Source organism: Suncus etruscus, chromosome 1 (assembly GCF_024139225.1).
Source record: "Suncus etruscus isolate mSunEtr1 chromosome 1, mSunEtr1.pri.cur, whole genome shotgun sequence".
NCBI classification, from domain to species: Eukaryota; Metazoa; Chordata; class Mammalia; order Eulipotyphla; family Soricidae; genus Suncus; species Suncus etruscus.
Window position 1 is genome coordinate 143,687,920 of NC_064848.1, and position 27,120 is coordinate 143,715,039.

Sequence of the window (27,120 nt, forward strand, 5' to 3'; positions counted from 1 at the left end):
AGGATGGCCCTGGTAACCCCTTGCAGTTGGACCTGAACATTAAATAATTTGGACCTATTGCTGGCCCCCAGGCGCCCTGTGTACTGCTTGGGAACACCAAATAAAGTTTCAAAAGCTCTTACTCAGTGTAGTGGGTAAGGAGGGCACTTGTGTGGCAAGTGGACTACTCTGGTTCAATCCCTAGCACCCATTATATGGTGCCCGGAGCTCCATCAGGAATGAATGATACCTGAACAAAAAGCCAAAGTAAGTCCTTTGTAGTCCAAAACCCAAAAAATCAATCAAGTGGGGGAAGGGGACTGGAGATATAGCACAGCAAGTTAGGGTGATTGCTTCACACACAGCTGACCCAAATTTGATCCCTGGCACCTATATGGTTGCCTGAACCCTGCCAGGAGTAAGCCCCAAGGCTCCCAAACAAGAAAGTATTAATATCATTCACTCTGGAGATGGCAAAGAGGTCTACAGGTCAGAACAAGAGCCTGTTGACATCATGATCTTGGAGGGGAATTTGGTCTTCAACCTCTCAGTGAAAGTGGGTGTTTGGTAGGTGAGTCCTGGCTGAGACCCTTGGCCATGACCACACCTTAGATTCATCAGGAGCCCATGTTAGCGATGTACTAGTGGAACTAATTTGAGGGGCACAGGTTTTTAGCCTCCCCTTCAGGTGATACGCATCTATAGTCAAGGGGAGACCTACCTCTTGAAAGCAAAATATCAGTAATGTAAAATACTGGGGCTGTGTTTATTATAGCTGCAGCACAGCTGAGTGGGTATCAAAGGGAAGATGGTGGGGTGGCGTGGGGTGGAAGGCAGCAGGTCATTTCAACAAATCAAGGCAAACACATCCAAGTACACAAAAGCATTTTTTTATTTGAGGGGAGAGTCTGCCTGAGATGCGCACAATTCTGAAACCGGCCAGCCGCCAATGGCATGGCATTTTTCTCTGGGCATTTTTCTCTGTAGATTCAATGGAAGTTAGAAAAGGTTTTCTGGTGGTTTCCCTGGCCAGATAAGAGGAGGCTTCAAAACCACTAATCCTGTTCTTGGGCGCCATCTCTAGCAGCTGGTATGGGGGTGAGGGTGCAGGATGCTGAATAGCATAGAGGGACCCCAGCTAGATGGCCGTGATGAGGGAGAGGATGGAGACAGGGAAGAAGGCAGAAGGAAGGGCAGCAGGCTGCTCTGTGTAGATACTCAGGTTTCAAAACTCAACAGTGAAGGGGTAGTTCTTGTGTGAGGTGCAGCTGTGGAAATAAAGAGGCAAGTTAGCTTCCATCAAATTACCATCATGGACACTGGTTCCTAAGGAGAAGAAACAAAGAAACAAAGCCTGGTGGGGAGGGCAAACTGATTCTGGCACTGGCTCCTGCCTCTGCCTGGGGCTTTGATCCACAGCCATATGATGACTACCACCTTTCCATGTGTCAAGTGCAGTGCCCTGTGGTATAGGACGCCATATTCCAGTTTCTGCATTCTGGGAACTTAGACCCACTGGCAGGACCAGCTTACAACATACCCAAATGCTTTCAAGTGCCACCCAGCCACCCAGGGTGTAGCCAGGCCTCAACATCACTGGAGCTGGGGTCGAGCCTCTGACTTTTAGTTCTAGCACTGCACCGTCTCTGTCCTGGCATCGCTCTTAAAATAAGAGATAAAAATATACAATCTCTACCCTCAACCCCATAAGCAAATCTGTGGGTGATTTTCTGTGAGTGAATCTTCACTAATTCTGAAACAGTGACCCAGCCAGTGCTCCAAGGACACAGAACAGAGGACACACATAGTCCTCCTCCAACAAGCCTTGCTGGGAGTTGTGGACACTGGTGAGGGGGCAAGGATGAGGAAACAGCAGAGAGAATGGGCTATGGTCAGGGCATACACTCAGCCCCTTGTGACTGGAGGACTGTGGCTGTGAAAGGAGTATATAAAGGAATCCTGTTAGAAGGACAGTGTGAGAGTCAGACTGATGCATCTGGGACACTGAAGTCTAATTTAGATGTTGAGACAAACAAAATCCCTCCTGCTCTTATTTTTCTTTCTTGCATCCAGGTTGAGATCAGACTCAACTGCTACTAGCAGCAGACGCCCTCAGCAAAAAATGGCCACGAGAATGTATGAACAAGTTCCCAAGGGACCTCACCTGGGGATGGGGAACATTGTCCCCTCTGGGCGCCACCCCCCCCCAATAACCTATGAAAGATGCTCACAGCTATTTCTAGAAGTTTCTGGAAGGAGTCTGTTGGTAAAGGGTGGGGCCAATGAGACACTCACTGATCTAACCCCCACCTCCTCCCTGTGTTTACAGGGGGCAAGAGCAAAGAATTCCAAGAATGAATGGTAAAGATTTGCAAAGGAAAAGACTTAACCTTTGAGTCCCATCTCTCCCCCACTTACGTCACCTCATGCCCTCACATTCAAAATAAGTCACTCATGTCTGAGGTACCAGTTACATGAACACAAAGGTAACAGAAAGAGCCCTGGTTTAGGGTTGCTGGTGACTTGAATTTTTTTTTTTTAGCTTTTGGGCCACATATCTTAGTGCTCAGGATCACTCCTGGCAGTGCTCAAGGAACACATGGGAGTACCAGGATCAAACTTGGGTCTGCCTTACATGCTGTACTCTTTCTAGGATCTCTGCCAGTGATTTAAAACAAAGTCCTCTTTGTGGCTTTTTTTGTAGAAAGGGAAGCCACACTGGAGCCAGTGTGATAGCCACTGGTGCACCAAGCTGAGAGAGGCACATCCTATAGAAGTCAAAGCAAAAGCAAGCTAGGGGGCTGGAAGCAGGAGAACCGCTAGCAACCAGTGTCAGAGCAGCCCTGAGGGGCGCAGACACGCCGAAGACAAGGGGTCAGTAAGGGCAGGGCCTCTGCCTCCATCTGCTGATGGACAGAAAAGCCACTTCCTCAGACAGAAAATGAGTTTATCCAGCAGGAACTGAGCAGACAGGATCAGGGTCAACAGCTGACAGGGGAGGCAGCCTGAGTGAGGGATCCGGGGATGCCTCAAAGAACACCAGCCCCTCAAAACGGGCTGAGGAACTGGGGCCTGTGGGGTCCCAGAGCTTCTCAAGATTGGGCCTTCTAGGCATCCTGGTCTTCACACCACACCTATTAGTGGGCCTCCACTTATGACAGGATCCAACCAATTTTGCCGGAGGGGTGACCACTGCCCCATCCACAACTCTGGCTTCCAGGCAGCCTCTATCGGGAAGAACAGTGAACACAGCGAGCCCTGCACAAAGGAGTGACCAGAAGAGCTGGTGTTGCCAGCTCCCTGCAGCTTGCTGGCTAGAATAGACACTAGGGCACAGACAACGGTGCTAGTAGAACCGCAGGGAACCTGAGATATGGGCATCCTGGGAGGGTCCTGGCAGGGTGTACGTCTGTTCTGGGGAGACCCACTCACCTCACCAGCGCACAGACTCTCCAGTTGCGGTTGAAGCTCAGCAAGGTCTTGACCTCCTCGCTGCTCAGTTCAAAGTCGAATACCTAGGAGATAGCCAGGCCTACTGCAGACACAGCCTCCCCCCAAAGGGAGGCAGGCAGAGATTCTCCTATAACCTCGGGTCCATGTTCTTGAGGGAAAACCACAGGATAGCTAAGGGCCACTGTCACATATACTGGGGAAACCAAGCAATCCCAGTGGCTCTGCGTAGGGAAGAACTGGCTGCAGTGGCCGCTGGACAGACGGGATGAGACAGCAGACATGGCAGGCAGGCAGGCATGACCAGGCCCAACAGTCATTGTGAGGATGTCCTTTACTCACACTGGCTGGCTGTTGCCTCCCACTTTCACCCCACATTTTTCTAGTTAAAATCTGTGCAACACAGGGCTGGAGAGATAGCATGGAGGTAAGGCATTTGCCTTGCATGCAGAAGGTCGGTGGTTCAAATCCTGGCATCCCATATGGTCCCCCGAGCCTGCCAGGAGCGATTTCTGAGCATAGAGCCAGGAGTAGCCCCTGAGCGCTGCCAGGTGTGACCCAAAACAAAACAAAACAAAAAATATCTGTGCACCACACAAATCAATCCTTTCCCTACCCTCCAGCATAGCTGGAAGTGGTGGGTCAACCCTCCAGGCCATGGGCAGAGGTGCCAGAAAGGAGGCCATGGTGAAGAAATGAGGGAGGTCCAGGAGGCAAAAGGGGAACAGAGGGTCCAATGCCAGCAGGGGAACCCCAAACACAACATGGGTGCCCTGCACAAGCCCCATGGCTCTGCCCCTGTAGGGAGGGAGGTCATTTCAGAAGGTGGACGAAAGCTAATGGCAAAGGGGGCACCTTTGAAGAGTGAGGACTACTCATGGTCAGCCCAGCCTTTTTCTTGCTAAGCACCGTGACTCTTCCTGCAGCATTATTCAACATGCGACAGCCCCCAAATTGACTGACTTTACAGATGGAGAAACTGAGTCAACAGACTTTTCGCAGATCTCTGGCACCCTGGCTAGACCCCACCAGTGAGGCACAACTGTGCTGGCTGTGTCCTCATCAGAGTTCAAGGTGGGGTCAGGGGTCCCCATCCATAACCCAGGCAAAGAGAAGCCTCCCTGGCCTGTCCTGGCCAGCCTTGTCTCACCTTGAAGTTCTCGGCAATGCGTTCAGGCGTCACAGACTTGGGGATGACGATCAAGTTTCTTTGCATTGGGAAGCGGATGAGCACCTGGGGAGAAGAGTCCAGGGTGTGGGGGCGTCTGCCAAAGAGCCCCAGAGTTGGCAGGAAGTGGTGTCCACTGTGAGGTGGACTTGAACTTGGCAATACTGAGTACCAGCACTGGGTAGGAGTCCTGCTCAGGAGTAGAACTTCCCTGGGATCCTACTCTGGGCTCCACACCCCAGGGGCTGATTCCCAGAAGAGCTCCCCCACTCCTCCATACCTGCGCTGTGGTTTTCTTGTGCTTGGCTGCAATCTCTTTGATCCTGGGATCCTCCAGCAGGGAGGGGTCTTCCGGCTTGGCCCTGGAGACAGAGATATGAGCCATGGGATTTGTTGCCACATCAGACAGCTGGCAACTCCCGCTGCTAGTCTATGCAGTGAGAAGCTGGTGAGACCCTCTCAGCACACAGAGTGAGAAGGCATCCCGCTTCTGGAAACATCTGGAAACTCCCAGCAGGAAGGCCGACATTGGGCTCAGGGAAGCACCTCCCTTCGCAATGACGTTCCCTGCCCCCAGCCCTAGTTTTGCCAAGTGACAGGAGAGCATGACTGAACAGACACACACCAGGGCCTGTCGGGTGAGCCGAGTGGGCTATAGGCCGTCACGGCGATGCCTTTGGACTGGCAGTACTGGATCAGCTTCTCCTGCGTGAGGTAGGGGTGGCACTCGATCTGCAAGGGTAGAGAGGGATGCTGTGAGCCTGGGCCACAGGGTGGACTCTCCAGGGCTTTTTGCTGTGATGTCATTCTCTTTCCCCACTGCGGAACCAAAATAAATTCCCACCCCCCTTCCTGCCCCGCCACCGGACCCCATCACATGCTGTCGCCCTTGTAAACTGGAATCACTGCCTTTGTGTCGAAGTGTATATCCTTGACATGAATCCACTTGTCACTGATAAGCACTGATGATGCAGCCAACCATTTCTCCAGGCCTTTGATCAGCCGGAAGAGGACTGTGAAGGTCCATCTCTTCTGCTATTCATCTGAGTCCTCCCTTACAAACTTGGTTTTCTGGGGCCTCCCTCCCCTTCCTCTCTTCCCATTTTGCTCCCTGATGTGTCATTTTTGGCATCATGATATAAATCAGCCTTCTGCTAGTTTCCCAGAAGAACCATCTCCTGCCTGCTCCCTGGTGGGGATGTGGACAAGGAGTGACCACAGGGGTAGGGCTGGGGAAGAGAGCGGTAGGTTACCTGGTTCACTGCCGGCTTGTATTTGAGGCCAGGCTTGTTTAGGATCTTCTCAATCTGCAGGTGGTTGAAGTTGGAGATCCCAATGGCTTTCACCAATCCTTCATCCACCAGCTCCTCCATGGCCTAGAGACAGAGGAGGGCCTACTTGCTGCTGCCCACCGAGGCTGCCAGGGTCATGAGTAGTTGCAGCAGCCTTGGCAGCTAAACAGGCCTTTTACTGACTCAGACCTTCGAGAAGCCAAGATAAAAGCCAGGCTGGCATGAGCAAGCCAGAAAGAGAAAATGCAAGCCAGGGGAGACAAAGGGGAGAGTTGGGGGAGGAGGGAGAAGCTGCCTTACCGTCCATGTGTCCACAAAGTCCGTCTCAGAGGGAATCACTTTGCCATTCTCATCGAGTGGAAAAAACTCCTTAGAGGGCTATTATGACAGACAGACACACACACACACACACACAGAGTCAGTGCTACCCCTCCCCAACCTGCAGCAGACCTACAGGGCTGAGAACAGAGCCCTAAAAGTAAAGTCAAGAGTCTTTAAAGTGAATTCCTGGCAAATCTGAGGGTAAACAAGCTTGCAGTCCCCACTATTCCGTTGCAGAGTCAGTAGGTGATGGAAGAGACTTGAGTTGTCAAGAACCCTCTCAGTGGACTGGGCAGTATGGATATGGAGGTCCAGAATTTGAGGACTATGCCTGAGCCAGACAACCACCCACTGGCTGAGCTGTACTAGTTTCTCACAGAAAAGCCAAGGGCCCAACACCCAGCACTAACTAATGCTATGGGCTCTGAGACCCTGGGAGGTAAATACCTTTCCCCCACAAAGGACAACAAAGCAGAAAATAAAGAGCATTGTTAGAAGGCGACCACGGTCACAACAACCACTGTTTAGTTCCTTTGGAACACAGTAGAATTGGGATGGGAGTGGCTAGAAAGCCAAATTTGCCCCACTGAGTGAAGCGTGTGTGGAAAGGGAGGTTGTGTGTGGTAGATGGTGTGTGTTTCCGTCCTGGCCACAGTAAGAACTCCATAGCAATGCCTACTGTTGCCCCTTTTCCAGATACCCAAAGACCAGCAGCAATACCCCACAATGTGAGTACCCCATAGGTGAGTCTCAGAGTGCCTGGGATACATTTCTGTTTTTTGTTTTGGTATTGGGATTATACCTGGTGGTGCTCAGGGTTTACTCCTAGCTCTGTGCTTAGGAATCACTCCTGCAGGACTTTATGGTGCCAGGGATTGAACCCAGGCTGGAGAAGTGCCTTATCCTTACACTATCTGTCCCCTGGGGTATGCTTCTGACCAGTTTCCAGGCCACTTGGTGGCAGTAGGAGCCAGCCTGGTTCCTTCTCACCTGTGCACATATGTCCACAACCCCGGTCCCCACAACCCTCAATCTGCCCTGGCCCCTGGCCCTACCTTGAAGCCAGTTGGCCAATGGATCAGGTAGAGGTCCAAGTAATCCAGCTTGAGGTCGCTCAGAGTCTTCTGGCAGGCGCCTTTCACCAGGCTCTTCTCATGGTATGTGCACCACAGCTGCAAAGGGTGAGAGACATAGATGACAGGGTGCCTACCTGCACTGTCCTATCTCTTCCTGCCCCCTCCCCATAAATCCCTGGGCTATGTAAGGCTGTTTGGGGGTGACATGGAGGCTGATAGTCCCACCAATGCGATCGGGTCAAGGGAACCATTCAGAGAGGCCAAAGCTTGGGGAGGGGGGCACAGAAATGAGTTATCAGGCTGGTCTCCCTGGAATAGGTCCCCCCAGACCACAGTACTGGGGATTCAGTCTGTCCTCACTGACAACTCCCAGGAAAGGGACCATCGGTAGCAAGGGGCACTGATTTTGGAGTATTTGGGACCCTTGATGGCATTAAAACAACAGAGAGCCCATGGAGAGAGGAGCCCGTGTCCACCTTACTTCCCACTACCTTGCTGACAATGAAGAGGTCCTCTCGCTTCACCACCTTCTGCTGGATCTTCTCCTGGATGGCCGAGCCCACCTCGTTCTCATTCTGATACACATGCGCACAGTCAATGTGGCGGTAGCCCACGTCGATGGCGGCCTTGACTGCTTCAGCCACTTTGCCTGGTGGGGACTGGAGTGGGTGAATGGGAATGGAGGAAAAGATCAAAGAGTGAGAGCCAGAAACAAGCCAAGTTTGCTGGCAACCCAGAAGAGCAGTGTGAGCCCGGGTTTTGCAGGAAGCCAGGCAATTCCTTCTAGATTCCAGAGAGCCAGAGGCAGGGGATGAGAGGAACAGAAAGTGGGGAGCGGCACTTAATTGAAGATGCTACAACCACTTCGCAATAGCCCGGGCAAGTCAACACTACTAATGGCACATAACACCCCCACTTGCAGCTGTTATTTGCATGACAACTAGGGAGCCATGTCAACACCACTAATGGCACATAACACCCCCACTTGCAGCTGTTATATTTGCATGACAACTAGGGAGCCATATTCCTGGAGGACCTCAAAACTGCCATTATAGCTAGAGCCACTGACTCAGACCCTACTGACCAGCAGGGGCCTTCCCTGAGCTATCTGTCTCCTTGTGCCCATACTATTAGCAATAACCTCTTACTTTGTCATTCTGGAATGTTATGGCTATAACATGATTGTGGCTTCAATTCTCACCATGTAAGAGCCTGTGTCAGGGACATGAGCTGCACTTAGAGGGAATGAGGAGAGGGCAGCAGCTACAGAGCCCTTCAGCTGCACCCACATAGTGGCTAGCCTTACTGCATAGATGTAACAAAATGTTCTCCCTTTAGCTACTTTTCTGGGCAGGGAGAGAAGTGGGATAAACTAGGATGCAGTGGACTGCTGAGAAGGAGGTTACTCCTCTTGAGAGCTGGGGGAGGAGAGAACAAGAACAGAATGCTCCTCAGGGACAACAGTAGCAGCTGCAGCTGTTCTGTTGTCAATGTAGAGGGTAGGCCACAAAGGAGCACAGCACAGGGGAAGACCTTTGGCACAGATCACCCTCACTTCGTCACCTACAGCCATTAAACTCCATGAGCATCCCAGAATCATTTTCTACAGTTTTTCAACAGATCAACTAGCTCAGACACGCGCAACATAAACCGACATTTATTTCTGGCCTATAAAAATTCTGGGGCTGAGTGACAGTTCAGTGAGTATGGTGCTTTTTTGCATACTGGTTTAATCTCAGGCATTCCATAGAGTTTCCTGTGTACCGCCAGGAGTAATTTCTGAATGTAGAGACAGGAGTAACTCCTGAGCATTTTCTTTCTTGTTGTTGCTGTTGTTGTTGTTGTTGTTGCCAAAAAGCTAAGCAAAACAAATAAAAAAAAAAAAACCAACTTGTTCCAAGGGTCAATGAACTGAATTAGAATCTTCTGCAAGAGGGCCCAGCATACTTTTTCCTTCTTCTCAGAAAGCACTAATATATTTTAGGCTTTTTGGGATGACCCTTGTACCACAACCCCTCAAGCACTGCTTTAATCTCAGGTGTCATACAAAATCTAAGAGAAGGATAAGGTGCGACTAGTCAAACCTTCCAGGGCATCACAGCACTTAGGTGCCAGAGGAGCAGAACAAGACAGGAGCAGATCACCATGATTGGCACAAGGTTTCCCATGCAGTGCTCTGATACTCAAAAATAGGATGTGTGGACTCGGCCTGGAAGAAGGCTTTCTCCTGACCCTCAGCTGGCCAATGACCAGAGCCCCACTCAACAACAGGCAACTGTGACCTCACCAGCTGCTAACCTAACTCTGATTCCATGTCATGTTTCCAATCTGTACCACTGGGAGCCTCATCACAGGGACAGGACTTAAAACCTACCAGGCCAAGAAGCCTCCGAGCACGGGGGAGAACACAGCATAACCCTGATAGTGTAACAAAACTAAATGTGCTGCTCCATGTTCAGTGAGGTCTGCAGGCCTCCTGTGCCTTGGCTCCCAGCCCACAGCCCCAAGCTTGGTTTCCAGATTAATCTTGTAAACCACAGTCTCCAAAGAGAAAGCTGGCTACCTTATCACAGGAGAAAAATGAGGCTGCTATTTTACATCAAAGCTCATAATCAGGTTTGACCGCAAAGACGGAGATCAAATCCCCAAGGTTCCTTTATAAGACTTGGACCTAAGTCTCACTTGATGGGAAAGACACATTGAACTAGTTGCACAGAGCAGGATATTAATGAATCTCTCAGAACTACAAGCATGCAAACTTGTAGGCTGAGATGCCTGGAGTTTTGGAAAAACTAGGGTCTATTTGAGCCATGACTCTGGTCCCTCTCCCCCTCTCAAACCCTTTGCACATTGCAGGCCTTTCCTGTCTTGCTTTGCTTTGGACAAGTAACAGAAGCCTCGCTCAGCACAACTTCCACCTCATCTAATCTTAAAGGGAGCTGAGAACACCCTTCATGGAGGTAAACACTGCCTTTGCTGAAGAAGAAATAAAAAACAAACCAAAACCAAAAGAGTACGTATGCATTGGCTTATGGGTCTGCAAAGGACCAGAGGCCATAAATAGGTAAAGTCTGAGATATTAAGAAAAAAACCCTGGTGGGAAGAAGAGGAAATGAGGAAAAAGTCTCAAAGCTTCCTAGCTGAGGAAGGTGTGGAATAATGGAGAGGTGAAGAGAAAGGGCTACTGTGCCTCCATTCCCAAGAGTATAAGGAGTCCCATGAGCACTGCCTGCCACTTTCCTGCCAAGCTAAACACGTTATGAGTCTCAGGACCTTCTTTTATTGTGGGCCTAAGCAACAGCAGAGCAGGATAGGTGTTTGCTCTATACATGGCTGACCCAGATTCAATCCCCAACACCCCATATGGTTCCAAGTCCACCAGAAGTGACTCCTGAGTGCAGAGCCAGGAATAACACCCCCCCCCACTTCCAGCATTTTGGGGTGTGGCCCAAAATTAAAAAAAAAAGAAAAGAGTAGGGGCCGGAACAGTGGCGCTAGCAGTAGTCTGCCTTGCCCACGCTAGCCTAGGGCGGACCACAATTCGATCCCCCCGCCCCTAGCGTCCCATATGGTCCCCCAAGCCAGGGGTGATTTCTGAGCACATAGCCAGGAGAGGAGTAACCCTGAGTGTCACCAGGTGAGCCCTTCCCCCAAAAGAAGAACCAGAAGACATGAGGTGGGGGCATCCACTCCTAGCCAATACTTGTATCATTTTTAGCTCCCTATTTCCTCCAGTCAGGTTTACAGCCAATGAGATTAAAAACTTCACTTTCCCAAAGCAAAGCCTTTGATTATCTGAGCATTCATTTGGAACATCCCCTCTGGGCACCAACCAGACGTGGAGATTAGCGCAGGGCATAACTGTGAACAAGGCAGAAGCTGTCAGCCTCAATAAACTCTCCCCCAATGAGTGATGTAAATATACAGGTTTTATGCTATTAAATATATTATGAATATAGATCACTTTTCCAAAGTACTTAAATATTCCAGAGATGAACTTAAAAACCTTCTATCAACTTCTACTCCTCTTGTTAACCCTAGAACAGTAGGTGCCAAACAACAGGCAAGAACCAGGATCCCAGTTTCTCAAAGCACAAAACAAAAACGGAAAAATTCCAGACATTTAGGTAGAAATGGGACCTTTTTTCCCCTCCCATTAAATATAAATATCTGTGTGCCACATTATTAAAAATTGGTTATCTGCTCCTGTCATATCTAAGAGAAAAAACAAATAAACAAACAAACTGAGAAACCAAGGGTCTAGGGCCTTGTCAGATTCAATCTCTGACATCCCATATGGTACCTTGAGCACTGCCAGTAGTGATTCCTGAGTGCAGAGTAAGGAGCATCACTGGGTGTGGCTCCAAGCCTCTTTACACCCCCAAAATAATTTGACTGTGCCACGGTTATAATTCAATTATTCTGGGTCACAGAGAAGACACATACTCATGTTCAATGACCAGCACTGCCTGGTCTCCCAGCTAGTCTTGGAATACCCTTTAGACACCTCCCCAAGCCTAAACATCAATCCCACAGTAATAATTCAATTATGCCCTCTGTAGTTTGGAAGGAAATTAATTACAGAAACTCTTTGATCTTTCCTTATCACTGCCACATATGAACTTTTAATCACTAGTTTTAGGAGAAAAACCATCTTCTTCTCATCCCCATAGAAATAATTTAATTACATCCTCTGAGAAACCACTGCAGTTTTGTAAGGAAAATAAATGTGAAATCTTCTGGCCCTTCCTTATACTTGCTAATACTAATTTCTTTTTTTTTTTTCTTTTAGTTTTTGGGCCGCACCTGGTGGCACTCGAGGGTTGCTCAGGAATCACTCCAGGCAGCCTAAGGGAACATATGGCATGCTGGAGATCAAACCTGGAACTGTTCATGCAAGGCAAACGCCCTACCTGCTGTGCTATCACTCTGACTCTCTGACACTAATTTCTTATTACAGGTCTTAGGCAGAATACTATCTTCTGTTGAATTTCAAACCAGAACTACCCTAGACCCTTGGCCTTCTCTTTCCTTGTCTGGCCAGTATTCGAGATCATGGATCTCAACAAGGCAAAAGAATCCTATTCAAGGGGCCTGGAGAGATGGCATGGTGGCGTTTGCCTTGCAAACTGCCGATCCAGGACCAAAGGTGGTTGGTTCGAATCCCGGTGTCCCATATGGTCCCCCGTGCCTGCCAGGAGCTATTTCTGAGCAGACAGCCAGGAGTAACCCCTGAGCACCGCCGGGTGTGGCCCAAAAAAAAAAAAAAAAAAAAAAAAAGAATCCTATTCAAGGCTAAAGCATTGACTCCCAGGGGAAACCTGGGCTTTGCCTGACCCAAGGGATCCCACAGCATCTGGCCCTCTAAGCTCCACTAGAAGTGACTGATACCTGAGTGCAGAGCCAAGAGTAACCCCCGAGTACCGTTGGGTGAGACTCTTCTCCAAAATTAAACACTCTGAAGCTAAATTAAAACAAATAGTTCTAAAAAATCTTCCGACCTGGGGCCGGAGAGATAGCATGGAGGATTTGCCTTGGAAGCAGAAGGTCGGTAGTTTGAATCCCAGCATCCCATATGGTCCTCTGAGCCTGCCAGGAGCGATTTCTGAGTGTAGAGCCAGGAGTAAGCCCTGAGCGCTGCCGGGTGTGACCCAAAAACAAACAAAAATAATAATACTCTTTGGACCATACACAGGATAGGGCTTTTTGCCTTGCACGTGGCCTAAAAGGGCTTTAAGCCTCGGCATCCCATATTCTTCCCTGAGCACTGCCAGGAGTGATCCCAGGCTGCAAAGCCAGGAAGGAGCAAGCCCAGAGCACTGCTGGGTGTGACCCAAGAACCAAACACTAAGTCTTGAGTTTAGGGTCCGGAGAGACAGCACAGCGGCGTTTGCCTTGCAAGCCGATCCAGGACCTAAGGTGGTTGGTTCGAATCCCGGCATCCCATATGGTCCCCCGTGCCTGCCAGGAGCTGTTTCTGAGCAGACAGCCAGGAGTAACTCCTGAGCACCGCCGGGTGTGGCCCCAACACAAAACAAAACAAAACAAAACAAAACAAAACAAAACAAAAAAGTCTTGAGTTTAGCTCCAGCATCCAATAATGCCTTTTGGGTTAATTTTCAGATCCTCTTTTAGAAACCAAACAAAACCAAACAAAACCTTAACCAGTTCTTTAAGAGTGTGAAGGTTCCCAAACCCCACTAACTGCTTTTGCAAATGCCCTAACGACGCCCACCCACCCATACACATTCTCCAGCGACAACCTCCAAGGGGTAGAGCTTAGCCCCTGGGGCCTCAGGTTAATTATCTGAGGCCCTGGGTTTGTCCTGGAATACTTAATCCTAAAAGTGAAAACGGAAACGGTTAAATGCTAACTCTGCGGGACGCAACAAGTGCCCGGAGGTGCTCAGAACCCAGTGCTCGGGGCCCAACATCTCCGTAGGCCTGCGACCCCCAAAACCCTCCCTCCCAGGCCCCCTCGGTTGCTTTGGGCAAGAAAAAGATGCACAGCTCGGCCTGGGGTGCAAAGAGGCCTAGTCCCCCCTCTGGCCTTGCAATCCCCCAGGCCCGGGTCCCGAAGGCCTCGCCGAGCATTTGTACCCGAGTCAGCCGGGGATGGGGGTGCAGGCTCAGCCCCCCAATCTCCAAGCATGGCTCTGGCCTGCTTGGTGCGGGGCCTCTCTGGGCCCCTCTAGATCCTCCCCATCCCACCCCACACCCCCCAAGAAGCGCAGGACCCCTAGAGGGGCCTTCGAGGGGCGACCCCAAAATACCCACCTTCCAGGTGCCCAGCCCCAGGATGGGCATCTTGGCGCCAGTGTAGAGAGTGATGTGAGTAGCCATGACCGCTAAGTTTCACAGCTTCTGCTCCAGGACCATGCCCGCAGCCGTGCCGGCACGGGCGCTTTAAATAGCAGCTGCGGCCACCAAAGGAGGCGGGCACACAGGGCGGAGGGCTTGGCAAAAACGGCTTCTGATTGGCCCGGTCGTCCACCAGCCCCGCCTTGATGCGGCGGCCTGGCGGCTCAGAGATGACGCTAGGTCCTAGCGGAACCGGGTTCTCGTGGCCCTGAAAGCTCGTCCCCAGCTGCACGTGGCCAAAGGAGATTTCTCTACGGTTGGGAGCCGGTGCCACTCGGAATGCTTTTAAACGTCCCACGTATAACCAGCCTGAAACAGTATTTTGGTGTTATTTTATTTTTATAATCAATATTATATTTTATTATTTCATTTTATTTATTTGCATTACATTTTATTTATTTATTTTTTAAAATATCTTTATTGAAGCACCGTGATTACAAACATGTTTGTCGTTGGTGTTCAGTGATAAAAAAGAATACCCCCCCTTGATTAGTGCAACCTTCCCACTACCATGCCCCCCCCCCATCTCCCTCCTCCTCTACCCCTGCCTGTCTTGAGACAGGCATTCTATTTCTCCCACTCCCTACCACTGTCATGGTAGTTGTAGGTATAGTTATTTCTCTAAATGAACTCACCACTCTTTATGGTAAGCTTCATATTTTATTTTTATTAAGAATGCAGAAAGATTCATTTAAGCTCCGGAATCATCCACTTTAGAAATTTGAAATCCTCCATTTGTGAAGATTTCAGGGGCTAGTGGTGTGGTTAAATATAGTTGGCTTGTCTCATGCAGAGCTGAGAAAATCACTGAGCTCTTTTTATTTTTTAATGTTTTTTCAAGATTTGGGGTTACTCTTCTCCTGTGTAGGCTCCCTCCCTACTCAAATGTCTGTCTACCCTGGATTAAATGAAGCCACCTACCAAAGCCATGTCCTCTCCACTAAATGACATCCAGTAGGGCCCTTACAAAACTGCCAGTTTCAATTGTCACTTAATGAAACCCAAGAAAACTAAACAGGCTAGAAGTTCTCAACAATGAATTTTACTACTATAGCATCAAGTACTTTAAATGAGAAAGTGCTGAGTAACTGACCATCAGTCTTTGGGTAAGTGGAAAGCATCCTAGGCCATTAAACCCAAGGAAAGTCACTGGTAGTATTTTGAAGACAATTTGGCCTTCATTCAACGACCTCTGGCTGCGGTGCTTTCTCTATCTACCTCCCGTCCTACTCTTTCTGCCCCAGCAACCTCCATTTCTTCCCCCAATTATGCAAGCTTGAGAATGACATCTGCCTAGTAATGACTCAGAAATCAGATCTCCCTAAATTCTATTCTGGTGATTTTCCATTGACTGCTAAGTAGTGACTCCTAGGAAAAATTTATGCTTGCTAGACTAGTCCAAATAGTTTTCCATCAGACTTTTATAGAAACTATTTTGTGGGTAGCAGACTCTGATGCTCTCTGTTCCTCACTAATAGAATTTTCATCTGAGCCTACAGCTGGGAGGTTGGTTTGTGGGAAAGGTACCTGCCACGCTTAACTCATAATATCCCTGTTGATGTAGAAGTTGTTAGTAGGGTCAAAAACTGGTCTCTTGAGAAAATAATGTGGCTTGAGCGACCATATAGGTGTGTACAGAGTGGTTATCTAATAGGGAAGGATATCATCTCATAAAAGACTTGATTGTTGTCTGATTGGAAATTTGAGTGTATCTAACTGCTTGAAGGCATCATGGCTAAAAAATGAATGGAGTATTTGACAATAGAGTACTGTGTCGCTCTAAAAATGTAACAAAATCATGCTCTGCAGCAACATGAAATTATGAGAAGATTGCGCTAAATAAAATCAGAAGAAAAAGGACAGATACTGAATGATCTCTCTCATATGTGAGGTCTACAGATACACAGCAAGATAGCAACAAAGGTCCAAAGTTAGCATCAGAGAAAACTTACACAATCTACATAATTGATTGGAGAGGGGTCTTTGGGAGGGAGGGGTCTTGGAATTCTTGGGAAATGGAGTGAGGGACACTGGTGATGGGTGTGGTGTTGGAATTATGTGTATGAGAAACCATTGTTAATAGCCTTGTAAACCACAGAATCTCAATAAAAATATAAATTAAAATGAAATGTTTGGGCTGAATTATGCCAATGAGAAAAAGTCTGTGGAACTTCAGTCAACAATAAGACTATAGTTGGGACAATTTAGGATGATTGTTTCCTTCTTTGTAAAATGTCACTAGACACATATCAAAATTTTGCTTCAACAAGAGGTGGGGGATACATAAATGGTAGAGCACATGCCTAGTACTTTCAAGGCCTTAAATTCAGTCATTGGCACCCCAACATCCTAGTCCCCAGTGCCCCTGGTTGACCCTTCCAAAACACTTTGGGCACCTGAAACCCTACTACCAAGCTATCAAGACTGTGACTTGCAGTAGCCCCCACAAGAGCTACCATGAGCATCCCTGGGTATGGTCCTTGTGGGGGGAAATAAAACCTTCAATGAGATCCTTTGAAATGTTCTGGTATTGCCCCTCAAAAGTAGTATGACTCTTAATGTTCTCTGAGTAAGTTATTTTATTATGAGAACCAGTAATTTCATGCCAAGGAAAGAATTTTAAAGAAGGATACACACTGTGAGAATATTAGTCCTATACACATAAAGCCAACTGTCAATGTCCAACAGTTGTAAAAGATGGAATGTATTCCTTAAGATAAATAGAATATTTGCATGGAGAAATTTTACAAGAGGTAAAGCAGTTACCTTGTGTGTGACTATCCTGGGCATCACACATACCTTCGCTCTGACCAAGCCCTGCCTGTGTGTGGCCCTGAATGCAAGGCCAGCAATAAGCCCTGAGCACAGTCAGATATAGCACAAACCCAACCCTAACCCCAAATAACAATAATATAGGCAGAAAGTCTGAAAAAGTGCCATAGTGAACGTAGGAAACAAAAGCATGACTATGGACACGGAAAAAAATACCCATCATGCAACTTAATAATAGGCTTTTCAGATAATAAAATAATGCCTTTGTCAGATTATGTCTTATGAAGAAATGTATTACTTGATTTTGTTTGTTTCTTTGTTTTTTTGTTTTGTTTTTTGGGACGAACCAGTGACACTCAGGGGTTACTCCTGGCTATGCACTCAGAAATCACTCCTGGCTTGGGGGACCATATAGAATGCCGGGGACTGAACCCAGGTCTATCCTGGGTCAGCCGCATGCAAGGCAAACACCCTACTGCTGTGCTATAACTCTGGCCCCTTATTTAATTTCTTATTAACTCCAATTTTTGTGTGTGGGGGCTTCTTTTTGTTTGTTTGTTTTTGTTTTGTTCTGTTTATTTTTGGATCACACCTTTTGGTTAATCCTGGCTCTGCACTCAGAAATCGCCCCTGGCAGGCTCAGGAAACCATATGGGATTCGAACCACCATCTGTCCTGAATTGGCTTCATGCAAGGCAAATGCCCTTTCGCTTTGCTATCTCTCCGGCCCCGTTAACTCCAATTTCTATAGGCTAAAATTTAAACTCGAAAGCCTGACATTTAATTTCCTGGAAACTCTGGTATGATGCTGATTACATGAAAAACTCTCAAATTGTTTAACACTTTAATAAGGTCCACATCATGACATGTGGATCATAGTTCATTAAAGGTTTTAGAGACCAGCAAACGTTTGAAAATTTACAAGTTAAAAGTTACATGCTACTGTGTAACACATTCTGCCTGGTAGAGTCCTTCAGGCTGAAAGTTTGATTACTTCTCTCACTACAAAAACAGACAGGAAATTTTCAGATTAGTAACTACTTAGGCTTAGAAGTGGCGCTCATCACTTCCATTTACAATATACTGGTTAGCTCTGGAGGAAGGGTCCTTTCACTTGGATAAGGAGAGCATCACTTCCTATATGTGTGCCCAAAACTGAAAAAAAAAATGGGGGAAGGTATTAATAAACCTTAGAAACAATTTTTTTTTCCACAATGAAAAAAATTTTGGGGTAGTCTGCATGTACTTCAAATGCATTATATGACTTTATCTTTACAACCTCCTGGCAAAGACAGATTCTTATCTATTACTTTCCCAGTTTTTCAGGTGTAAAACCTTGAGCATTGGGAATGGTAATCTGTCCAACATTCATTATGTTGAGGTGCTGTATGAGGAAATCTACATACATTACATAAAGGAAATGCCACTGACAGTAATGAGACTAAGGTAAAGGCTAATGTCTATTGAACTTGCTGTGTTGGGCACAGTTCTACCAGCATTAGACATATCAGATCATTTTGTCTTGGTAACTATTCTTTGCAGTTGGCACTATTATTTTTTGTCTTGTTTGGTTTGGTTTGGTTTGGTTTGTTTTTTGGGTCACACCCGGCAGTGCTCAGGGTTTACCCTGGCTCTACGCTCAGAAATCGCTCCTGGCAGGCTCAGGGGACCATATGAGATGCCAGGATTTGAACCTCTAACCTTATGCATGAAAGACAAATGCTTTACCTCCATGCTATCTTTCTGGCCCCAGTTGGCATTATTATTGATATGCAAAACTGACACAGAGAAGAGAGAATGATAGGGAAAAACTCAAAACCAACCAGTAAGTAGCAGGGTTAAGCTTTATTCTGGAGGAGTCTGACTGGCCCCAAAACTTGTAATCATCTAACTTAAAGTTTTCACATTCTGGGGCCGGAGAGACAACACAGCACTAAGACATTTGCTTTGCATGCAGAAGGTCAGTGGTTCAAATCCTGGCATCCCAGATGGTCCCCCATGCCTCCCAGGGGCAATTTCTGAGCATAGAACCAGGAGTAACCCCTGAGCGCTGCCAGGTGTGACTCAAAAACAAAACAAAAAAAAAGTTTTCACATTCTTTTATTGTGAATCATACTATGTTCCATGTGATACTTTATATTATATGTGTTTTTAGTGGGAACAAAGCTTCACAAAAATTCTCATTTTGGGGCCAGAGAGGTGGTGCTAGCAGTAGGGCATCTGCCTTGCAAGCACTAACCTACGACAGAGCATGGTTCCATCCCCTGACATCTCATATGGCCCGCCAAGCCAGGGATGATTTCTGAACGCATAGCCAGGAGTAACCCCTAAGTGTCACCGGGTGTGCCCCCCCAATTCTCATTTTTATGACATTTGGCATAACAGACTCGATATGTATACCATCTATATTTTATATATTGCTTTGTAATTAATATGTTCACATATGCTTATGTACATTTTATATAATAACTTTAATTACCATTCACTCTGACAAATGAATTTCTGATTCACTAACTGTGACCTACAATTTGTGAAACTCCTCAGGCTCAACCATATCTCCGCATCTCCACTTCTCTAGCAAATATCTATGGACTGAACATTCTTAACATACCAATAAAGCCATCTTTCCCCTCTACCTCTCCCCCATTTCTTTCTTCCTGATGTGAAGCAAGGAGAGACAGATAGCCAGGAAAAAAAATAGATAAGAGAGAAACCAGAAAAGGAGTCTGACCTCAGCAACTGCTGTGGATGGGCCTGAAAAATCTCAGGATTTGGTCCAGGAAGGAGATTCTAGCCTGCCAATGTTGATTTGCTTTTGTTTGCAAGGTGAGGTGAGATGGTAAACAACATTGAGATAATTGTCAATATTAACCTTTCTCACTGAGCTGGGGAACAGCCAAAAAAACCCAAAAAGACAAAAAAATGTCCTTCCAAGCTAGTCAATAAATTCTAAAGAACAGCACAATTTTTTGGGTATCTTGCATGTGCCAGACACTTCAAGCGCATTATATGACTTTATTCTTACAACCTCTTGGCAAAGACAGACTCTATCTATTCCTTTTCCCAATTTTTCAGATGGAAAAAACCTGAGCATCGGGAATGGTAATGTGCCCAAGACTGAGAAATTAGTAGTTTTTTCTTTTAAAAATTACATTATTGGGCATGAGAAATAGTACTGAGAACAAGGTGCTTGCCTTGAGGGCAGCCAATTTGGGTTCTATCCCTGGCACCACATATGGTCCCTAGAGCAGTGCCAAGGGAACAGAGTACAGGAGTAAGTAAAGAGCACCCTGAGTACAGAGTTGGAAATAAACCTGAACATGGGGTGGTGGATCTGGCCCCCAAACAAAATTAATAACTAAATTAAAATCAGATTATTTTATTCATTGTGGATTTGTAAGTATTAATTTATATTTTTTAAACATTGCATTAAATATAATTAATTGGTTTTGGAAATTATGCATTTCCCCTCCCCATTAAATTCTGTATTGAATTACCAAGATGAGCCAGCTGTCAGAGAAGTCAACTCAATTCTTACTCTACCTGCTGAAAAGAAAACATCTAATTCTCTGGGAAAGGGCTCTCTCCCAAGACTGCCACCTTCTACAGATCTCAGCCACAAGCCTGGCTGTCATCTGAGGTTTTGATATACCAGCTGTAAATTGGGAGATCTTAGGACCCTCTTCTCATTTTTAACCAATTTTCTGGAGCTACTCAGAGACTCAGAGAAATACCTTATTCCCAGATGGATGATTAATAACTGAGGATATGAACTAGGATAAGATCGATGCAAGGGATACAGTATGTGAGATGAGGTAAAAGGGAGTGGGGAAGCTTCCATGCCCTCTTCCAATGTGCCACAAGTACTCCCTATCTAGAAGCTCTGGTAATCCTCTTCTTTGGGATTTTTACGATGGCTTTAGACATGGCAAGATAGATGAGCTCATTTGACCACTGGAGACTGATTGAATCACAGACCTTTTCTACTTCCTGGAGGATGGGGAAAGGTACTGACAGTGGCAACCACTTCACCTGTGGTTGAGTCTCGGCCCTTATGTGCACCCAGAAGGCACTTCATTCACATAGCAAAAGACACCTTTATCACTCTTAATCCTTGGAAAATCCAGGGTCTGGAGCTTTGTGATCCAGGAACTATGGATGAAGACAAAAAAGATAGGTAGTAGGTAGGTAAGAAATGTCTATTTCTATTTCTTAATTGGTCACAATATCACACCATTCAAGCCATACGTCACTGTTCATGAGCAAATAAATGCCCAAGTGATGCTCTGAGTGGATGTTTCTTTCCAAGATCTCCAATGTGTTAGCTATTTTTTGCTTAGAAAGTCCAACCAATATCGTACTGTGTGGAGTAAATCCATGTGGGAAGATCAGAAGGTCCAGATTAACTTTCAATATTAAAGGCCAAGACAATGACCTTAACTATGGGACAAAACGTAAGAGTACACCGTCTACTCTTACATTGACAAAACGTAAGAGTACATGGTGTACTCTTACATTTTTTGTTAGAATACAAGTGGTTCCTGACCTTCTATTGATAGGAAAAGAGGAAAAAATGGTTTTCCAGAGAAACATAGATGCAAGGAATAAGGGAAGGAAGCAAGAGTAGATGGGGACTCACTGTGATGGATGAGGAAAGGTTGAAATGAGAAAAGGTTCTTAGAAATCTTAATGAATGTCTGAGAAAATGAAATGAAATGTTTTGGTCTGAACAGGAAACATTTATGATGTTGTGAAAGTAGATTTATTTGTTATTTCAACAAGGAAAGGCAAGGATAAACACATTAACTGAGATAACAGAAACATCAAAATCACAAGGAAATGAGAAGCAAACTGCAATAATTTCAGAAAAAGTAGTAAAAAGTGGTAACTTTTCTGGGGCTGGAGAGATAGCATGGCGGTAGGGTATTTGCCTTGCATGCAGAAGGACAGTGGTTCAAATCCCAGCATTCCATATGGTCCCCCAATCTTGCCAGGAGTAACCCCTGAGTGCTGCCAGGTGTGATCCAAAAATCAAAAACCAAAAACAAAACAAAACAAAAAAGTGATAACTTTTCTAACATCCCAGGAAGAGTGATTTTGAGATAAATAGAAGGAAGATTGTTGCTTAGAACTTGATGCTGTGTGACTCAAGTTGTTTATGGTATCAAGAGAGGAACAAGATTAAAAGTTGAAATTTCCAAATATAATATCACTCAGTCAATTTTACAAAAATAGTCACCTATTGAGTCTTGAGAAAACTACCATGAATGCATGTTTTCTTTTACCTCTCAGTCAGTGAAATAAATATTCAGACATGAGACAGAGGTTGCAGTATAAGAGATTTTTGGCAATAAAAATTTGTTTTCAGGGGCCAAAGAGATAGCATGAGGTAGAGTATTTGCCTTTCGTGCAGAAGGACAGTGGTTCGAATCCTAGCATCCCATATGATCCTCTGAGCCTGCCAGGAGCAATTTCTTTTTCTTTTTTTTTTTTTTTTTGGTTTTTGGGTCACACCCGGCGGTGCTCAGGGGTTATTCCTGGCTATCTGCTCAGAAATAGCTCCTGACAGGCACGGGGGACCATATGGGATACCGGGATTCGAACCAACCACCTTAGGTCCTGGATCGGCTGCTTGCAAGGCAAATGCCGCTGTGCTATCTCTCCGGGCACAGCAATTTCTGAGCGTAGAGCCAGGAGTAACCCCTGAGCGCTGCTGGGTATGAAACCCCCCCCAAAAAGATTGTTTTCAGTAATCTGTTGATGAATATTTAAAAGTTAATTTCACTATCAAGAGATAGCACAAGGATTAGGGCACTTGCCTTGCATTCAGTCAAACCCAGTTTAATTCCCAGCCCTGCATGGTCCTCTGAACACCTGTGAGAGGAAGTTTCCAGAACATGCCAAAAGTCCTTGAGCGCCACTGTATGTGAGCCAAACACTGTCCCTACAACCCCCACACACCAAATTTTAGCTAGTTCTCAGAGAAAAAGTAGAAAGGAAGCTTTCATTTGCAGTGATTGCCAATTTCAGTGGGTTCAATATTGCCTTCCCTTTCAAAATGGCAAGATTAGGGTGTTCACCCTCAGATTTCAAATAAAATGTAACACCCAACCACCATGATTAATGATAAATAAGAATTTGAGTCTGAAGAGATAGGACAGCATGTAAGATGTTGCCTTTTTCAGTGGATCTAGACTTTATCTCTATCACCAGATATGTTCCCCCCACAAGCACTGCCAGGAATGATTTCTGAGTGCAGAGCCAGAAGTAAGCCTAAATATTGCAGAATATGTCTCCAAAACATAACCCAAAAGAGAAGATTTTGGTATGATATGAAAGAAGAAAGAAATTTTTTTTGTTTGTTTTTTTGATTTTGGGTCACCCCTGGCTGTCTGCTCAGAAATAGCTCCTGGCAGGCACGGGGGACCATGTGGGAAACCGGGATTCGAACCAATCACCACCTTTGGTCCTGGATAGGCTGCTTGCAAGGCAAATGCCACTGTGCTATCTCTCCGGGCCCAAAAGAAGAAAGGAATTTAAACCCCGTCAATGAAGTCATACAATGATTCCATAGAGTGATAATAATAGTGAGAGTTCAGACAGGGTCAAGGCCTGGACAGGGTGCAGACAGTCCTAGCATCTCTGAGAAACTCCACATTTCATTCGACATTTCACCTACTCTGCGAAAATCCTGAAAGAAGGCTTGTCTGCTATTGCGGTCATCATCAGTTTCCTCAGAATTAGAGCTTTGAGTTACCATTGGAATCACACAAGATTTTTGTCAGGAAAGAGGAGCACCCTCCCAAAGAACTCACTGACTCTGCAGAACCTTCTAGAACCATGTGATGAACTCTCAGGCAGGCTGTGTTCCCCTTTTGTTAAGAGAAAAGGCAGGGCCATTGTCTACCCAATTTGACAAGCCTGAATATTTATGAATGTGAATGAATTCTAGAAATCATTGTGTATGTTTATTATTTGTTTATAAGATTTATGTAAAGGAAATGCACTTTTCATGTAAAATAAATCTATTGTAGGCACAAATCCAAATATGTGCTATAAAGTAAATTCTGTTAAAAAGTTCAACTTTCGGGCCCAGAGAGATAGCACAGCGGCGTTTGCCTTGCAAGCAGCCGATCCAGGACCAAAGGTGGTTGGTTCAAATCCTGGTGTCCCATATGGTTCCCCGTGCCTGCCAGGAGCTATTTCTGAGCAGACAGCCAGGAGTAACCCCTGAGCACCGCCGGGTGTGGCCCAAAAACAAAACAAAACAAAACAAAAAACAAACAAACAAAAATAAAAGTTCAACTTTCAAGTCCAGAGAGATAGCATGGAGGTAGGGCATTTATCTTGTATGCAGAAGGGTGGTGGTTTGAATCCTGGCATCCCATATGGTCCCCCAAGCCTGCCAGGAGTGATTTCTGAGTGTAAAGCCAGGAGTAACCCCTGAGTGCTGCTGGGTGTGACCCAAAAACCAAAAAAAAAAAAAAGTTCAACTTTCAGGAGCTGGGGTGATAGCACAGCAGAAAGGGTGTTTGCCTTGCACATGGTCAACCCGGGTTGGATCCCCAGCTTCCCACATAGGGCCCTGAGCCTGCCAGGAGAGACTTCTGAGTGCAGATCTAGAAGTAATTCCTGAGCACTGTCGGGTGTGGCCTAAAACAAAACAAAACAAAAAAAGTTCAACTTTCAGATCCTCAAATAGGTTTCTTTTTTATTTATTTGTTTGTTTGTTTGGGGAGGGTGTCACACCCAGCGATGCTCAGGGGTTATTCCTGGCTCTGTGCTCAGAAATTGCTCCTGGCAGGCATGGGGGACCTTATGGGATGCCAGGATTCGAACCACCCACCATCTGTCCTGGATCAGCTGTGTGCAAGACAAAAGCCCTACCACTATGCTATTTCTCCAGCCCCTCAAATGGATTACTGACCCTAAAAAATAACCTTAAAAGTTAAGAATTTCAGAATACAGTCTTTAAAAAATGTAAATGATGAAAACATATCATCTCAGTGCATCAACTGCAGCATAACTATGCATACATATGATTTGTTTTTTATAGAGATATGTTCAACAGATAAAGTTATAGTTATTTTATAGATGGCAAAGGTTTGGATAATCTTCCAAGTTGAATAGCAGCTAAGTCTATCAATTAATCTTAAATACTGACAAGAGGAAAATGATTTTTGAAACTGTATAAATAGCCCTGATTTGATTACCAACGTAGAAAATAATCGTAGCAAATTTTACAGGAAATAAAATTACATCTGAGAAAAGATTTGAATTCCATGGCTATTGATTTTAAAAAGGCTGAAACAAAAGTCAACATTTGCAAGAATTCTCTTCAGTGTTCATTATTAACAACAAATAGTACAAATATTGGAAGGACATTGTACTGGCAATGAAGCTTATAAAAATATTTACCTCGGCTGGAGAGAGAGTAGAGTGGGCTGAGCACTTGTCTTGCACACGGTTAGCCTGGGTTCAGTTCCTGACATTCCATATGTTCCCTCAAGCCCTAAGTACTTCTGGGTATGCCCCCCAAATAAACAAAGATAAAAGGCTTTTTTAATGTATATCCTCCCTCAATTTCATGCGTTCACACACTCAAGTTGAAGTTCTTGGCTTGAAGGGTTACCAGAGTTTGCATTGTTTGATACTCAGCAAAACTATGGTCATGGGAGGTTCTAGCATGGAAGTCTCACAGAAACAAAAAGCGAAATTGAAATTCTTTGTGGGACTGAAGGGGTTTGCTCATCTTTTTTTAAAGAGTCAGCCCTCTGGGGCCGGAGAGATAGCATGGAGGTAAGGCATTTGCCTTGTATGCAGAAAGACAGTGGTTCAAATCCCGTCATCCCATATGGTTCTCTGAGCCTGCCAGGAGCGATTTCTGAGTGTAGAGCCAGGAGTAATCCCTGAGCACTGCCGGTTGTGACCAACCCCCCACCCCACCCCCCAAAAAAAGAAAGAAAAAAAAAGTCAGGCCTCTGAAGAACAACTCAGTTTGGTTTCTGATGAGGCTATATGGGAGACTCTGGTTTCAGCCTTTCTCACAGCTCCATATTCTGCCTCTCTGGAAGGACTGTGTCAGTCAATGTTGGGCTAATTCCAGGCAGTAGACCAATGTTGTGCGTAAGAAATGTGTGCCTAGGATTCCTTCTCTGAGAAAGGGAGACAGTGAGATAGAGAGGCAGAATTCAGAAGAAGTATATCAACTGCACACAAATCAAATTTAGGAGAAATCCCTGAGTCACTACATAAATCACTCTATTACCTACCCTGAAGTAAGTAAAGAGGAAGGTAGAAAGGGATGGATGTTATATTCTGAAGAAACCCAAAGAGCTCAGAGTCCTACTTTAAGGAAAATGCTAGAGTCAAGAGAAATTTAAAACGTCTCATTAGAATCACTTGTGTGAAAGGTTATATGTTCAGTATTGTATGTGGCCAAGTGACAAGTGACAGGAAGGTCTCATCCAGGCATTTCCTGTACATGCTGAAGAGTAAACTTAAAGGGCCTATTTCCATCAGGAGACCCGGCTCCTCAAAGGAATGCACACACAATGATCTAGGTAACTGAATATGTCTCTTCACCCTTAAAGTATGTGCATGGCAAAGAGATTCTAAAATAATGAAACTTGTAGGTGGACTGCCTCCTCTGTGCTGCCTGTTTCCTTACTGGTTTAGTCCCATATTAGGTGGGCAGTTTTGTTTCTTACAGGTAAAGTCTTCAAGGCTCTCTGAGGCGTCAGGTAAGTGGCTCAAGATCTGAGAGAGCTAAAAAAGAGAAAGAAGGGGCAGAGAGATAGCATGGAGGTAAGGCGCCTGCCTTGCGTGCGGAAGGACGGTGGTTCGAATCCCGGCATCCCATATGGTCCCCCAAGCTTGCCGGGGGTGATTTCTGAGCATAGAGCCAGGAGTGGCCCCTGAGCGCTGCTGGGTATGACCCAAAAACCAAAATAAAAAAATAAATAAATAAAAAAGAGAAAGAAGGGGATGGAAAATATAGTACAATGGGTAGAGCATTTGCCTTACATGTGGTTCAATTCCCACTATCCTATATGGCCTCCAGAGGCCAGGAATCAAACAAATGTTGCCTGCATTTGAAGGTAAGTGCCTTACCCCTTGCACTAACTCTTTGGCCATCTGAGTTAAAGGAAACCTTTGGAATCTATCTTTATATTAGTTAAGGTTTGCCACAAAACATAGC

General features: G+C 45.9%; 1 protein-coding gene across 1 annotated transcript; it reads right to left on the reverse strand.

The window, feature by feature from the left end:
• Positions 1–988: 988 nt before the first annotated feature.
• Positions 989–14,186, reverse strand: LOC126011455 (aldo-keto reductase family 1 member B1). The gene is made up of 10 exons (XM_049775220.1): positions 14,064–14,186; positions 7,778–7,945; positions 7,266–7,382; positions 6,190–6,267; positions 5,851–5,973; positions 5,223–5,329; positions 4,878–4,959; positions 4,580–4,663; positions 3,412–3,494; positions 989–1,247 (listed from the first exon to the last, which is right to left on the reverse strand). Exons 1-10 carry the CDS (start codon positions 14,127–14,129, stop codon positions 1,205–1,207), a joined length of 951 nt encoding a protein of 316 aa, XP_049631177.1. The 5' UTR covers positions 14,130–14,186; the 3' UTR covers positions 989–1,204.
• Positions 14,187–27,120: the final 12,934 nt, after the last annotated feature.